Raw genomic sequence first — 17,349 nt, 5'->3', positions numbered from 1 at the left:
TTGTATAATTTCGTTTAACTTTGGTTGTTTTAAACAACGAACTGTAGCTGCGGCAGCATTAAAAGAAGGAGCATATTCTCAGCCACTAATGCCCATGAGGCACTTGGCATTTAGAAGAAAACTGAGGAGCAATCCCGGAGTCTCCTAAACTAATTTTGAGAATTACTGGACGAGCTCCTGTAGACTGGAATAGGACCCCACTTGGTAATTCAGACACAAAACATGGGGCTAATGTCCCTTTAACAGAATTGGAAATCAAATTAGTTTCAAATGCCTGCCACAGACAGTGCTGGGAATGACAATTTGACTTGTTGTGAGAAAGTGGCATTGTCTGCTTTTCTGCTGCAGTGCAACAACCCAAAGACCAAGGAGCCCAAGCTAACAGCAGCAGCACGGATTGTACCTGAATGGGTTGAATATGACAACGAGATCAAACAGTTACTGAGACAAATCCAGGAACAGGAAGAACCAGCAACTCCTTCACAACATATAAAAGGTTAACAAACACTATTCTGTGTACAGATGTTTGCCCATATTATAAGACAAACACTTGTATGATTTTAAACTTTTTCTTTCTTACCACTATGCTCACTTCCACTTTCCAACCTTTTTCCTCTTCTGCCCCGTAGACAACAAGCGAGATGAACTTTAACACCATGGTGAAGAGGAAGAAGGCAGCACCTTTTGCATGCAGGTCAACTGTGAAGTTTGAAGACAATTTCATCCAAACTTAGCTGTGGACTGTTACATCCCCAGCTGGGGAAGATGATATTTTGCCATATTTGCTTCTGCAGTCAATACGTCTTACAACACGTGATGTAAGTGTTACCTTCCAACTGTGAACTCAGTGCACCACCAGCACTACAGTCGGATCATTAGTATGTGGTTATCGGAGTATGAAGAGTAAAGGAGTGAGGTCAGTTAAAGCACTCTTAAACACGTGTGTGTTTGAGAATAAATTGTTGCCATTTATTGCACTGATAATGTATGCAATGAGTCAAAGGGTAAAGCACATCCCTGAATAACTAATTTTAATGTTTTGGGTTTTTTTGTTTAAAACTCTTTCAAAAAACGTATGCATAAGTATTGTTAATTTGACATTGTAAATGTAAAACTTTGTCGCCTTTGACTGAAATTCCCAAACCAAAGTCATAACATTTAGCAGCAAACAAAGACAAGTGACTATTCTTTAAACCCCGCCCCCCAAACAGTGATCGTCCAATTATAGATTAGCAACCGTAACTAGGCAGAGCAGGCCTGTGAAACTTGTGAAATTTCTCCACATGCAAAGAAGTGTGCATGGAGTCGTAGTATTAGTAAGAGCAATAATGCACATTTAAAGTCCGCCTCCACTCAAAAATGTGTTCTGCTTATTGTAACTTCACTTGGATGTTTGATTTCTCTGTGCTCACCTTAAATCTTAGTTTAAGGTGTATTCTTACGCCCATGATTTGTTAAATGACAATTAACTTTTTGCCAATCACGTACCATTATGCAGATTGAAACCTCCAGTTCACATAAAATAAGAATAGACTTTACACTGAACTATCTCACATCCAGCAGGTACATTTTTATGCCAAATATTCATGGGTTCGCAATTTTTAATTGGGGAGAAGAATTTTAAGGATTTTAATGAGGTCACTGAACTTTTTTGGGGTGGGGATCTAAGTGTTTAGAGTGTCCTTTTTTTGTTATAGCCTTTACAAAACCAAAAACAGAAGAACATTATTTCATGGGGTTACTTTAGAAAAGAAACTTTTCCATACTAGACAAACAATGTTTTTCCTTCATTTCAGTGTCTTCTACGTTGATCATCAACTTTTGCCTGGAATATGTAGCATTAGTCTCACTCATTTAATCACATCATGTGCACATTTCAGAGCCTTTTACTGGATTCTCAAGAGTTTTAGCATTTGTTTATTTGTTTGTTACAGCTGATTAAAGTTGGCCAGAAAAAGTTGTGATTTTAGCCTACAAAATCCACGATAGTTGGCAAAGTCTTGTTTACTTTTGTGTCAAATCAACCGATTTTTTTTCCAAAATTATTGTAATTATTACAATGTTAGCTATACAGTATCTGCCAATTAGTAAACATCATCTGTGTCTGTTCCTGCTGCAAAGTCACGTGACACTATATTAAATATGTAGTATGACTTTGGCTCAGCAGACGGGAGTTACACATCAAAGAATCCTCATTTGCACATTTCAGGTCCTGGTTTGTGGGTAGAATATAGGATTTTAAGTTATTACAGTATGTTTACATCTTGTGTAAGTTCACCTTCAGTGTATTCATCGTTACTTTTTCCACATTTTGATTCCTTAATGAACGAGTATCTTTGTCTCAGGAATATAATGGGTGTTGCTGCTTGACTGAAGCCAAGAGTATTTTTTTTCTGTCTAAAAAGTCAATAGAAAATGGTTCCTCAAAGTTTGCTCTCAGGGCACCCATCTTTCACTGTGCTGTGTCAAACAAATGTTTATTACTGTGTGGTTGGGGAAGAAATAAATCTTTGCAACAAAAGTCATTACAAAAGCTGTTTGTGGATTCAGTCGTCCCCTAATGTGGTCAATGAATGTGAGATTCATACAGCAAAAGTCTAAATTGAACAGATTTTCTTGCACTATAAATGCGTTTGTCACCATAAACCATTTCACCATCTGTGTTATTGGGAAGAAAATGAGTTAAGATTATTGCAATTAGGGAGAGATTAGATGTAATGTGAAAAACATACTATTTTAAATGCAATTTCTCAAACTTCATTTTCAAGTATTTTCCCATCCTTTTGTACACAGCAAGAAAAAACGTGTAATTTCCCCACAGTTCAATTTAATGTACATAAATAGCTCTTTATTTACAGTTCAGAAAAACTCCATTCATATAAAAATAGCACTGTACCTATGTACAAATCGATTCTTTTGAATGGATGAGAGTTTTAGAGTGTACAATACATGGAAAGGATGTAATGTGGAATTAACCACTTACTCATGACGGATAAAAGCTGCTTCACACGTGGCAGATATTTGTTTGCATAGCAACAGACGTTCCCCGAACGGAATTCAAAGTTGTATCAATCAACAACAAAGATGCATCTTTACTTAAAGGTCATTGAACTGAAGCCACCATTTGCTTCATATTCTTGTAAGACTACTGGTCTGGACCGACATTCCTTGTGCCGGTGTTCTCCCCTTTAAATAGGAAGGAAAAGAAAAAAAGTCCCGTCCAGCTGTTCCTGATGTAAACATCTTCAGTTGAAGTTGAATTTAAAGTTGAAGGGTCCGGAGCCGAATGGATTGAAACCCTGGAAGTTGTGGAAGCCTTCATTGAAGTGATGATGACGGTGACCCTGCTGGCTCTCTGGGTCCATCGGGTCTTCTCCGTGGTCAAACTTAGTTCTCATCTCTAGAAAACAAGAAGATTGACAGAACAATGAGTACAGAACAAAAGAAGAAACAATACAACACATACTCGTGTAATTTCTATATTAGAACTTATAAAATTAGTTATTTTTAAGATTGCCCACATTACTGGTGACTTTTCAGAGAAATTGTGAGAAGAAAATAAAGACTGGAGGACAAAAAATGATAAGCATAAGAACTAAAACACTCACATATGTATTAAATTCTGGTAAGATTAAATTAATCTTAATCAGCAAGTGATCAATAAACTCCATACACAAAAGTTTAGTTTGAGCTCGAAGGTTAAAAAATATTGAGTGAAGTTATTAAGTTACAAATTGCTGAGAATTGGTTGAGTTGACTGGGTTCGATTCAGCTTGAGACAGAGAACTGAGAGGAAGACTCATACAGTACTTAAAATAAACCTAGATCACTGAAGTTTGACTTTATTTCACCTGGATTTATAAGATAAGGACTGAATGTGATCAGTTTATGATTGAAAGTGAAGAGATTGTGAAATTTATGAGCATTCCTCTGCATGATTTGCAGAATTACTGCTCACAAAAGTAATGAATGAATTTGAACTAATTATTGCAAAAGACCTTCACAAGCAGCACTGACAGTAAAAGGGCTGCAACTGATAATTATGTTTATTCATGATTCATCTGCAGATTATTTTATAGATTAATAAGATCTTTCTTAAAGAGGAAGGTGACAAATATGAATCTGGATCCAGATTTAGTTTTTGCTTGAATAATTTAAGTAACAATTTATCATTAAAATAGTTGCTCATAAGTTTCTGGAGACTTAAAAGTTAAAATTCTTGACAGTAATTTACACTCCAAATTACTAACAGTAATTATTTCAACAGTAACGTGCAATAGGTGAATGTGACCCACAACAAATATTTAATTTATTCTTTTAATCAAGCACCTGATCGCTCAATAAATGAATACTACAATAGTAAGACGGATAAAACCAGTCCAATGATGAACAACATAAAGTGCATCTACTGTATAACATAATGAAGCCAGTCTAAATAACAGTAGCGAGCTGTTCAGAGCAGCTTCTCGGAAGCCTGATATTTACTGGACGACTGGCAGTAACTTCAAGACTCTGCACACTACATATTTGTTACCTGGGTCAGTGAGAACCTCTTTAGCCTGAGCGATATCTATGAACTTCTTCTCCGCCTTCTTCTTCTCCTCTGGATCCTGGAAGTTGTCTGGATGCCATTGCTGTGCCAGTTTCCTGTAAGCTTTGATAATCTCCTTCTTCTGGGCCGTTCTGTGACGATGGGGAGATTATTATCAGCACATTGACTAAAGATTTTTTTTTTTTTTAAACTGCTTCCCGCTCCCTTTTCTCAACCTAAGCCGAACCTAATAATACTCAACTAAGTGTCAGTGTTGCCACAGTGGCTCTGATGTAATATCCCATTACTTTTTATAACTAGGAGTGCTCCGATTGCATTCAATTTGTCTTCCATTTTAAATTGTCAGGAGTGTCTCTGAACTCATGAATGTACAAAAGTGATAAATAATCTGGTTTCCACAACAGAAAGGCTTTCCCTGGAGAAGTGGATGTTCGATGTATAGAAGTAACTGTAAACCACTATCTGAAAGCTAAAACATAAATTGCTTTCTGATGCAGTCTTGTGAAGAAATCCATTTGTAAAATACCCTAATTTCCCCTCCGATTCCGCCTCGTCAATCTACTACACTCCCTGTCTGGAATACACCTCTAAAACTCTAATGAAATATCCGAAATCCAGCAATGGGTGCCTACCTCTTCACTCCCAAGATCTTATAATAATCCCGCTTCTGAGACTGTTTGAGAAGTCGCTGAGCTCTCTCCAGGCCCTCTTTGATCTGGCGATCATTCTCGCTGTGTTGGGCAGCACTTTCGTAGTCCTTAATAGCTGTAAAATAAGAACGCAGGATAAAAATCAGTATTGCTTACTCATCGGAAGCAGCTGAAAGGCTTTTAATCCTTGTTGTGGGAAGCGGTCACCTTATTAAAATGTTTTTTTTTTTCTTTTAGCAAGGCACTGAGTCCTTCTATGTCATGAGGTAATATGTGTATTGGCTTCCACCCAGGCTTACAGTAATTTAATTCAACAGCATTATTTTTCAATCTTCACCTTAATTTCCTCAATTTAGGCATCATGGTCGTGCTCAAAAACACTAAAACTGCTGTGAGACTTGTCTATATCCAGTTTCCTGCTTCTTCACTGTTCTTCATTTGCAGCCTTCTCCTCACAAATAAAATGAATCATTAACACAATAAAACTTCTTTTTTTTTTAAACTGCCGTAGTTTGTGGTTGATTTTTAATTCATATACTAATTATTTTATTTGAGTTTATAAATATGTGACTTCATGTCAAAACACTTTGATCATAAATCACCAAAAGCCTAATTTCCTGTCGTATTGTGATTTGATCTTGATCTGAAGCTGCATGAGCATTCAGTTTTTTTAAATAACACCCCAAAAAAATCAAACAGGTTGTTCCAGCTGACATTTTGTCGCATTTGTGATAAAGAACTGCACTTTTAAGTTAATTATAACATTGAAAGAGCACACTTTTTATTATTAAACTGTAGAGGCCTTTTAAGACAGTTGTGTTGGAGATGAACAATCATGACAGTCATGGCAGAAGTGGCCTAAATAACAAGAAGGTTTTTTCAATCTGTGCACTGGCAGAGTAAATCTGGGTGGGGAAAGTGAACAAGCAGCACTCCCTCATTACCATTACTACCACTGAGGTGCCCTTTACCATTACTGCTCCAGTGGAGCATTAGATCAGACAGTGGTTGTACTGGGCGGCTTCCAGGTGTGAATGTGTGTAACTGTGTGAATGTGATCAGAGCGTTCCTACAAAAGAGAAGCTTCCTCTGACTGAAACTTCACTGAATAAATAAAGGTTAAAAAATAGCTGACTGAAATATAAGATAAAAATTGTCATTATTGTATTGTTGACTTTTTTCATACCTCCATATCTTTAGCAAACATGACCAATTAAAACTGCTAGACTGTTTTTAAATCTATTTGATTAGTTTCTTTCTTTGTTCCTATTTCTTTCAATAATGACATTTCTAATGAGGCTCCATCTTGTAATTTGGTTAAGAAGGAAAACCACTTAATACATGCAGTGAAATCACCTTCAGATCATGTTGCAGCAGCTTCAGACTGTGTGTGTGTGTATGTTTGCGTAGCTTTGAGGTTTGTTTACCCTGTTAGGTGTATTGAGGTGTATAAAACACCCCATGGGTTTCTGACAGTTTAAAAGCCCACATGCTGGCGTGTTCGTGTCATGTTAATGACAACACACGGCCTCGGCTCAGCCAAGCATCCCCTGTGGTTGCAGAGGTGATGGGATCTTGGTGAAGGCTGTTATCACTCCGGGGCCGACCCGCCTGGAGTGATGCTGACATTAATTGTGTGGGTTTAATCAGACGTGTGCGTATGTTTTCTTTTTCAATAATCTATTTGTACACTATGAACAGAGTCATGATGATATCTGAACAGACAGCAGAGGACATTTACAGTGTAGTTTTGTATTAGGCTACATGGATTATTCAATAAATGTTAGTTTTCATTCAATCAAATTAGAAAAAAGTGATATTACTGGTTAACAGTATGACTGACATGACCCGTTGATTGACTCCTTTATCTTTTTAATAGCTTTTGTGTGCACATGCTTTTATATTTAACATCTAACATTTCTATTTTATGAGCCGTTAGCTAAAAACAAAGAAAAAAAATGAAACATCACTGTCACACTAACTTGAAGTGGATATTTAAATGCTCAAACAGAAAGCTTGTGTCTGTAAAAGGTCAAATGTTTAACTATCAGACATGTGAGCCTGAGGGCTTTTATTATTATTTAACATTATTATATTTAAACCACCCACCACCTCCCACTCACATTGCCAATTGTTATTGATTTCCATTGAAATCACACAAGCAGGCCAGAAATAACATCTGACATTCTGAGCAGCATCTCCCTTTCACTGCAGCTGGTCTGTCTGTATGACAGCCGTCCCTTTTTAGCCAACTGGCTGCCTGTACAGTCATATCAGAGCGTCAGGTATGAGGTACAGTACGACTGTTTTCCATCTGCAGTCTCTCAATGAAGCACATTGTCAAAGTGTGGTTACATACCACAGACACAACGTAGTCACCTTTATTCAGCGTTGTGCAACCAGCAGCAGGCTGCTGAGAAATAACCACCAGAAAACTTGAGCTCTTGTGTGTCACACCAGTTGCTAATACATACATTTTTTTTAGTTGATGGAGATCAAGTGGAGAGTTGCTTCAGTGACACAATGTGTCCTTGTTCTGGTTAATGTCAGATAATTATACCAAAATGCTGAGACCATGTCCACACTAAGCCAACTCGATTTAAAAATGCATCTTTTTAACTCTTGTTTTGGCCATCTGTTCAGACTAAAACAGCATTTTTCTCCTCCAAAAGTTGAACTTTTTCAAAAGGACTTCCAAATGGAGCTTTGTAGAAATTACATATATCCTATCATATCGTTGACAAAGTTGGCTGCATTTCACTGTATGAGGAAGAAGTATAAACAACGACAATGACAACAATGGCAAACAGCTTCATGCAAGTGTCGTTCTCTTTGTTGTCTACTTTGATGCATGTTAAGAGTCAGTGTAGCTATGGAACACCTTTCTCTCGCTGAAATTGTTGTAATCCGCTCGCGATAAACAAAATAGTCTACAGTTTCTTCTTCTTTGTGGGTTTTCCATGGCTGACCTTCTCACCTGTTCTCCGTGTGTGCTCAGCAGGAGGAGAATTACCCGTTTGACCGTTTTAATGTGGACGGAGGTTTCAGAAACAAGATGAAACCAGCATGTTGTTTTTTCCCCCTTAAAAACAGGTTTTTTTTATTTATTTAGCCGGCTTAATATAGATGTAGTCTGAGTGTTTAACAGTACAATATTATATTCTTATTTTTCTTTCTTTAGAATTGAACATTTAAACTTTGGGATTGTCACATTTTTTTACAAACAAAAAGTTTTTGCTTTCATCAGTTTCCTTCTTGGACACTTGTTACTGTTTGTATTCCTTTGCATTACGATCCTTCAAGTTTGTACTGTTACTTAATTCCACCTTTGACACAGTTGTAGTACAATTTGCATTCTGTCCATTTAGTTTTTCGTCTGGTAAGCAGCTGCTCTCACTTGTGTGCTACACTAGTGTGATAGTTAGGTGATGTGTCAGGGTATATATTTAGAATAATTGTTTTTTTTCTTTAATTACATTTTTCCTCCCTTATTTGACAGTATTTCCGGATATCAGATGTGAGTGTTTCAAACTGTAATAGAGTGAGCAGCTGGGGGAGAAAAAATGTTCTCCTATTCTATGGGAACCACTATTATAATACTGCATTGGCCATCTGTACATAGTTTGATGGTTTACCATAAATTTCAAGCTTAATTGACAGATAAAAATAATATGTAGGCAGTGATTTTGAGAAAAATATCCACTGGCTGTTTGCACAGTGGCAGCAGAACATCAGGTGAAAGGTAAAAAGATGGGTGGGAGACGGACTATTCCTAGGGATTTCACCATCTGCCGTCATTGGACTTTCTGCGATTTGACAACAGATACTGTAGAAGAGACTGTTGTTTCAGCCTAATCGCCAAACTCTGCCAGCAAATGCTTTATGGAGATAGTAAGTGCTGAGTGTGTGTGTGTATGTATGTGTGCACATGTGTGTGTGCACATGTGTGTGTGCACGTGTGTGTGTACGTGTGTGTGTGTGTGTGTGTGTGTGTGTGTGTGTTGGCACTGCCACCTAAGAATGGCTTCAGGCTTGATAAACAAGAAAACTCTCAGCCAGCAGTGCAGGGCAGCTCTACACCTTACAGCCTATACTTACTTCTAGCACACTGTGCTCCACACCTAATTTAATGATACTGCGTCGCTTAAGCGCTCTAACAGATGACAGATGAGATTTTTCAGGCTAAAGACATAGTAGTTATATGCTTTAACCAAATTAGCTGAGGAAATCCATACAACATTGTGCTTATTTAAATTCAGTCAAAATGGATTTGGTGATGAACTGAAAGATTGTGAATTTAAATGAGGTATAATTTAATAAGATGTGAGCATCTCCCCTCTCTGACAGATAAATAATGATAAAATAACATTACTTTTGCTGGGTTTGCCAGTAGACATGGGCACATTTCAACAAATAAAATCATTAAATGGCAAGACATTTATATGATGTGTTTAGATTATGTTTTATAGATATTTTAACTGTTTCACTGTGTTTTATGGGTAGAGATACAAGGACCCCTTGTGTTAGACTCCTGTCATGGCACCATTTAGTTTTGCTCTCAAGTGTAGTACTACAGTACTACTACAACATACAGTAAGATTTTTCAGTCCATTTTCAACAAAAACACATAGCAGCCATTGACTTTCTCGACTGAAATGTATGAACACCTGTTAGAAAATGATCAACTGTACTATTTCTGTGTTGATTTTTTTAAATTGAAAACACACCTCTTTATAGCCTGGCTTTTCATTGGAGAGCCTTATTATTTGTTTAATTTTGATCACTTATTTTATCGTATTTGTGTTTTAAAATGTTTTTTTTTTCGCTTTTATTTATTTTTGTCATTGTTTTTGTTATCAATTTAGTGATCTAATTTTAATTTTACTCAATTTTATCTTTTTTTTCAAACTTTTTTGTTACCTTTTTATTTCAGTGTGTTTCACTCTTAACATTTGTTCTTTCATATTATCAGCATCTGTGAAGCATTTTGAATAGCAATAACTTGTATAAAAAGTTGCTATACAAATAAAGTGTGATAGAATGATAGATTTAACTGTGGCTTTAAAGGATGTGAGTCTGAAAACTGAATGGACTGACTCAGTTGGACTGAAAAACGAAAAAAATCTGGATAACATACTGCTACATTTGACAGGCTTACCTTCCTCGTACTGCTCTTCTTGGACATAGGCCTCAGCTCTGTCCTTCAGCACGTTGACATTGTGCGGGTCTGACTCCAGGACTTCACTACACACTGAGATAGCTTTGCTAGCCTGCTGGTTCTGTTCATAACACAGAGCAAACATGATGGTCGGATGTATTATTCAACACAGACATGGAGTGAGTTAATGCATCTTACGGCAGCAGTAAGGGGTCTTACCTGCGCCAGTGCATGGCAGATGCGCTCCTTGGCAAGAAGAGAGAAATGGTGCACGTTGGGCTCGGTCTTCATTACCGCCTCATATTTGCTCACTGCATCTTCATACCTAAAAGAGCAAGAAGCAGGTACGTCTTTCAACATCACTGTGAGGCTGGCAAAACAGCAGAATGCAACATGGATCTCTGCACCCACAAACGTCATTCCACTCTGTTATTCTCTGTTTACTCTTATGAATATGTTATTTTATGTTCGCAAATATGATGTGACAACCCCGTTCACATTCAGATGGGATTTGCACGCCTGTTTGTAACAGCAAAAAGTCTGAGAGCTTGAGGGTGAAGAAGCACTCGTTCTACAGCTGATGCAATCCCTAGTATTCAAAGGGGATATTATTCTATATTTATAAGGATATACAACTGTCTGAACACACACAAACAGGTTTGCTTCAGTCACTTTTGGGGTATTAACAGAGACTTGACCCAAAAGTCAGTGTCCCAATTAGGGACACAGCTTTTGTCCCCAATTGCATAAGCTGTCCTCAATCAACTCGTCTCAAGTCTGATTGTGTCCCTGAGAGTGATTTAAGTCATGTCATACCACACACACACACACACACACACACACACACACACACACACACACACACACACACACACACACACACACACACACACACACACACACACACACACACACACACACACACACACACACACACACACACACACACACCTCTGCTCTTGGATGAGTCCCTCTGCAGATTGGATCTGTTTGTTGAGCTTCTTGACCTGCTTGTAGTGGCTGTAGCACTGCTTGTGATCAGGATCCAGCTTTAGGCACTCGCGCACCTCACTGCGGATCAGAGGAGAAGAGGTAGGGGGGTAAGAGTGGTTTAACGTAGTGAAGCCAGGTTTCTGTCATATTAACTGACAAAATCACCAGGACCCCTTAACAAACCACATAACAGTCCTGCAGTAAATACACATTTGGTGAAACTCATACAATGTTGATTTCACCATTGAGGTCATTTTTGAAGCCAGTGAGCTCATTATGCAAGTGCTGTACATGTAAGTGCTGACAAAATCAACACATATGCATTTATAAATATCATCACACTGATATAAAGTAAAGAGATTCAAGCCATTACACAAAACAATTGCATAGAGTGGTAATGTTAATGCGATGTGAGGTGATTCTGCCATGTTTAATTTGGGGTGAAATGTTTTATTATGCTACTTGTTAAAATGTTTGATATGAGTGTGCGTGCTTGGGTCTTACTTGAGGGACATCTCATGGTCTCCAAGGTTATAGTAGATGGTGCTGAGTTTGTAGAAGGCCTGGGTATTGTCACTCTTTAATTTAGAGGCAGCTTTAAGGTCGCTGATGGCCTTTCCCATCTCTCCCATCTGAATAAAACACTCTGCTCGCATCTCACGAGAGGTAACATCCCAAATGCAAGTCTGTAAACGATGGACAATATCACTTACACACTGCAGCTCCAGTAGCTACATAACCGCTCTGTAAACCTGCAGTGATGAGAATATTAAAAAAACTGGTCATGCTTGCAGGAAATTAGACAATGCTGAAAAAGCTGTCTTGCCTCAATGACAGTGTTAAGCTGGTTGGCAGTTGTCACGTAATCCTTGCTGTTGAAGCTGCTGCGAGCCTGAGCCACCAGCCGCTGAATTTCATCTGACTTTGTCAGCTGACTCTGGGCTTCCCTCTCTTCTTTGTCGCTGGGGTTGGACTTGAGCTGGAACATCACAAGGTAAGGCATGACATTGAGTGCTTACAGACATGGTTTAAGCGGTCAAACTAGGCAAAAGCAAGTGACAAAAAAAGATTGAAGGATGAAGAAGAATGTGGAGTAACGGATACAGATGGTGACCAGAAACTGAGCTTGTATGAAAAAATGATTTTGTACCTTACTAGTGCACTCCAATACAGCCCCCCTTACATTTCTGGAGTGATGCTTGTGCCAACTTTGCCTCTTGAAAGCACTGCCTATCACAGCAGTGCTTACCTAAACCCATTACACTGTAATCACTCTCATCATAGAGGTCATCATATTCACAAGACCAATCTCGGCTAATGATGCATCCTTTACAAATAGACCTGGCTACCCTTTAAGTGTTCCCTGCTAGCTCAGCGTAGGGAAGAGGGTAATGCATAAATATGATGAATTACACAAGGCCAATGATCTGGACTGCTGAATCAGCAGGGCAGCATTCACCTCTGGCCAGATCCTGTTACAGCAAAAACGAAAAAACTGCACAATCCCATTCTCCTCTGCTGGGAATGTAGGCTCTTGCAGTCTTGAAACTGGAATATAAAACCTAAACCTGTTATAGAGTGTGATTATTTAATATGAGCCACCTGAAGTTTCACATTGCAGCCTGATGAAACAGGTAAGACGAACCACTGAGCTTCAATTTACGCATATAGTAAAGGTCATCAAAAACGTACTGGTTTTCTGTGTTTTCAATAAAAGTGAAAAAGTCAAGGAATTAATGATCAAAACAGGTCTATTCACAAGGTGACACTATCTGCAATTCATAATCCTTTAAGCACACAGGAGGAACAACTAAACGACAGCCCCCCCACATGATAACCTCACCTGAGAATACAGAATGGAAACTAAGACTTAAAAATAGATATAACAAGGGCATTTACATCCTCTGGTGGCATTGTGAAACCTTAGTGTAAAATGGTAATTCTAATGGAAATGCATTAGCGAGTTTCAGTCTTAATCCTTAATGAGCACCTGAAAATGATCCCTGAAGGCCCAAATGAGAGTTCAGTCGCTGCCAATTCAATTATTATCTACGTCTCATCTGATAGCTTATGGATGCAGGTTTTCCTACAGGTTATACAAGGTCCTCTGTGGCATGCTGGAGTTATACCTTAGCTAATGCTTCATTTCAAAGAGCCCTGTGCAAAGAACTCTCACATGCTGTCAAGCTTATAGTAAAACAAAGTGTACATCTTGCAAGTAAATAAAAATAAATACTTCTCTTATAAGGCTCATTTCCAACAAAGAAGCTGTTAATAAATTAAAAACATGACCGTCCTTATTTTAAATCATATTTGAAAAACTTCTAGTGTCGCTCTAATTTTTCAGTTTAGTGTCACTACAACAGCAGACTAAAGAACAACACTGACACCTTGTGGTGTACTTCTACCTTCCTACTAAAGAAGCCAGCTCCTTCTCTTCTCAGTTTGGTGTAGTGGAGTTTGAACTGCATGTTACACTTACCACCTTCTTAAAGTCACTTTCTGCTTCATCCAGTCTCCCCTGCTTCAAAAGTAGATTTCCTCTCTGAAGTCGTGCCTGTTGAAAGACGTAGCAATTTATGTACAAACACTGCAAATAATCAACTTATCAACACAGCTGAAATAACGAACTTCTTTCCCAGAACAATTTGACAAAGTAGGCGTACACACACACACACCTAGATAATAGTTTTTTCCACATTTTTCTTTCAAACAAATCAGTCAGACCTACATTATTTGGGTTATTTTCATTATTGATTAATGTTCCCACTTAATTGATTAGTTTGGTTTGTAAATGTCTAAAATGTTGTTGTTTTTTTAAATCGCTGTTTCCTAAAATCCACAATGATGTCCTCAAATGTCTTCTTTTTTCCCTAACAACAGTCCACAACTCAAAGATACTTGTATGTTTACTATCATAGAACTCTAAAAAAAAAAAGACTGAAAATCAAGAAGCTGGAATCAGAGAATCAGGACATGTATTACTTAAGGAATATCTCCAAACAATTAATCAAAAAGTAATTGGCAACTAATTGATTCATGGATTCATTGTTGCAGCTCTGAGTTATACGTTTGTTAAGGTGGCAGGACAGAGTTAAACTGTGTGCAGAAGTGTTTTAAAATCAAAGAAACTCACAGATGTGAAGTCTGGTTTGAGTTCAATGACTCTGCTCAAATCTGGCAGTGCAGATTTTGACTTCCCCATAGCCAGATACACAGTAGCTCTCCTATAGAAGGCCATGTAGTTCTTGGGATCTCCGTCTGACAAAAGAAAATATGAATATGAAACGACCACACAGGTTGACTTATTCACATGGACACATTCATTAACGGTACACCGTCTCTGTCACTTACCCACAGCAGCATGGAAATGAGATAGGGCATCGGCTAGCTGGCCAGCAGCAAGCAGTTTCTTCCCCATCTCCATATGATTGTCCACACTTCCCTCTCTGCCACATTTCACTCCTGAGTAAACATGCACAATGTAAAGACACTTTCACCACTTTCACATGCTACAGCTAACAGCACTAGCTAGCTCTTTTAATGTGTACTCGTTTATTGACAGACGGCAGCAGGTAAAAGATTACTTTGCGTCAACGTGAATGTAGTCACCGACATATAAACTCATAAACTGCTAGCTAATTAGCTACCATCGTTATTTATCTTGCTGAACTGGGGTTAGCCAACGTTAGCTAATGCAATGTTATCGATTTAGCTCGCGTTACCGTTACCGCTGAAGCTAGCTGTAACGTAACGCTAGGTAGTAGCTAGCATTAGCTCGGCTAGTTAGTACAGTCTCTTACCTTCATATCTCATGTCAATCAAAACAAGAACATAGGGCATGTAGGTCAGTATTTTGTGAGCTACATGTTCGATGGAAACCATGATTAGATTTGGATCTGACGAGCCTTCACTCGTTGCGTCCCTTACAAAACTAACTAATGTGATTTTTCAGCTGATGTTTCTCTTAACTGTCAGCAGTTCCCTGTGTTGACAGCTACTCAGCATTGCTTCTCTTCTCCCAGAGACTCACAGCAGAGCAGCAAGCTCCACTGACCGGGCGTGGGGGACGCTGATTGGCTGGAATGCTTGGAAAACCCCGCCCACCTCTGCTGGCTCAACAGAGAGGAGCCACGGCAGCATAAACGAGTTATCTGTGTGTGTGTGTGTGTGTGTGTGTGTGTGTGTGTGTGTGTGTGTGTGTGTGTGTGTGTGTGTGTGTGTGTGTGTGTGTGTGTGTGTGTGTGTGTCATAGGCAACTTTTGGGGACAAATTTCAGACTGATTGCCAGTGGGGGGGGGGGGGGGGGTTAATTCATGATTAGCATTAGATTAAGGGAGAGTTAGATTAAGGTTAGGGTAAAGGCCAAGGTTAGGCAAGCAGGGATGATGGTTAGTCTCCAGGAAATGAATGTAATGTAATGAATGTCTATGTAAATACCTCAAAAGTGACTTAAGCAAACTGTGTGTGTGTGTGTGTGTGTGTGTGTGTGTGTGTGTGTGTGTGTGTGTGTGTGTGTGTGTGTGTGTGTGTGTGTGTGTGTGTGTGAGTGCGTGTGTGTGTGTGTAATATTGGGATTGCATCAGCTATAGAGCAAATGCTTCCTTACAATCAAGCTCTGAATACTTCTTCCACCATTGGAGTCAGATATAAAGACATTTAGCAGGGGGAGGGAGAAATGATTAGATCATTAAAGTAGCAATGCGACAATGTAAACATATTCAATTGCATTCAAAATTGTACTTGGGGAACTTGGGTAAAATTACAGAGGGTAAGGGTTAGATGTACCTGAAGTACAAGTACTACTCAATATGTGGAATGGCCTCTGTCAATGTTATATTATTATAATTTTGGATCATACTTATTGATACATTAAGCTGCAGTTGGTTGGAGTTGGTTGAGGTGTCGGTGTCTTACAGTAATCCATATGCGCCATATTTTATAACTGATCCTGTGTTTTGCATGTAAAATGTTAATCTGCAAAGTAAGTCCAGACAGATAAATGTTGTGGAGTAAAAAGTATAATATTTACCTCCCAAATGTAGTGAAGCTGAAATATAGTGCAACATCAATACGCACGTTGTTCATAAGTACTGTTCTTTAATAAATGTACTTTGTTTGTTTCCACCGTTGCCATTTAGTAAGCAGTGTTGATATGTTAAATGCTAAGTGGAAATATAGGTCTGCATATTTAATTAATTTTAACTTTCTGAAATACATCTAATTTTCATGTTTAATTAGCTTTTTGCATATTTTGCATGTAAAACTGTAACATGCAAAGTATCTGTTATTTCAGCCTTAAGGTTGAGTATAAGGTCATGTTCCTATTGAAATGTGAATTCAAGTATCCTCTAAAGTGGCAAGATTTTCTTGTGATAAATCAAATTTATTGAAATGTATTGAACATTTTAATGTCCAGGATGCAAAGCCTCCACACACTCAACAAAAAAAAAACAAAAAAAATTGCTTAAAATAATAATTGCATAAATGGGGGTTGGCTCATCCATCTCTTTTTGTTACAAATATCAAAATTCAGTTTTATTTTAACAGTCAGAAACATCAGACAACATCTGACAGCATTTATTAAAGTTTGCAACCTCATGTTACAATGCAGGTGCATGTAGAAATGAGTAGTTTACTAGAGAACAGGACATAAAACTGTCCAGGCACCATAGTAGCATTCATGACATATTCATTGTCACAAAAAAAAAAAACATCTAAATAAATCAACACTCTTTTACTCTCTTTATTCATTTTGCATGATTTCATTTTATCATCCCTGTTATCCTGAATAGTCATGAGGTCACTCAGTAAAGCTAGGGTTAACTGTAAGAGATCCACACATTGTGTCTTATTTCAAATGGAGTGTCTTAGTGAACATTCAGTGTACCTAAAAAGGAAAACCTGCACAGAAACACATATAGGAGAAAATAGGCCTTTTAAATGGAAGACATTCTGACATGTCCCAATAGAAAAGGGACAGGTGCACCTCATTT

General features: G+C 38.2%; 2 protein-coding genes across 2 annotated transcripts in view; one reads left to right on the top strand and one right to left on the bottom strand.

Moving 5' to 3' along the window:
- Nucleotides 1–2,643, top strand: part of uggt2 (UDP-glucose glycoprotein glucosyltransferase 2) — a 39,227-nt gene extending 36,584 nt beyond the window's left edge. The window contains exons 39-40 of the mRNA XM_062432427.1: nt 349–496; nt 630–2,643. Of these exons, the coding sequence (XP_062288411.1) occupies nt 349–496; nt 630–652 (171 nt within the window). The 3' untranslated portion in view covers nt 653–2,643. The remainder of the gene's footprint in view (nt 1–348; nt 497–629) is intronic.
- Nucleotides 2,644–2,825: 182 nt separating this feature from the next.
- Nucleotides 2,826–15,373, bottom strand: dnajc3a (DnaJ (Hsp40) homolog, subfamily C, member 3a). Its single transcript, XM_062432429.1, has 12 exons — nt 15,157–15,373; nt 14,708–14,818; nt 14,490–14,614; nt 13,836–13,910; nt 12,180–12,332; nt 11,858–12,039; nt 11,312–11,431; nt 10,580–10,685; nt 10,361–10,481; nt 5,185–5,317; nt 4,535–4,683; nt 2,826–3,400 (listed from the first exon to the last, which is right to left on the bottom strand). The coding sequence occupies exons 1-12, from the start codon at nt 15,236–15,238 to the stop codon at nt 3,246–3,248; spliced, it is 1,512 nt and encodes a 503-aa protein (XP_062288413.1). The 5' UTR covers nt 15,239–15,373; the 3' UTR covers nt 2,826–3,245.
- Nucleotides 15,374–17,349: the final 1,976 nt, after the last annotated feature.

This window comes from Scomber scombrus, chromosome 13 (genome assembly GCF_963691925.1).
Source record: "Scomber scombrus chromosome 13, fScoSco1.1, whole genome shotgun sequence".
Classification (NCBI taxonomy): domain Eukaryota; kingdom Metazoa; phylum Chordata; class Actinopteri; order Scombriformes; family Scombridae; genus Scomber; species Scomber scombrus.
Note: the sequence above shows the minus strand (reverse complement) of the source record. Positions and strands in the feature narration are given on the sequence as shown.

Coding starts and splice junctions, on each gene's coding strand:
- dnajc3a (XM_062432429.1), bottom strand. CDS start 15,238: ATGGTTTCCATCGAACATGTAGCTCACAAAATACTGACCTACATGCCC. Junction 12,333..13,835: donor AAAGTGACTTTAAGAAGGTG/GTAAGTGTAACA, acceptor GTGATGTTCCAG/CTCAAGTCCAACCCCAGCGA. Junction 12,040..12,179: donor AGCTTAACACTGTCATTGAG/GCAAGACAGCTT, acceptor CATCGTTTACAG/ACTTGCATTTGGGATGTTAC.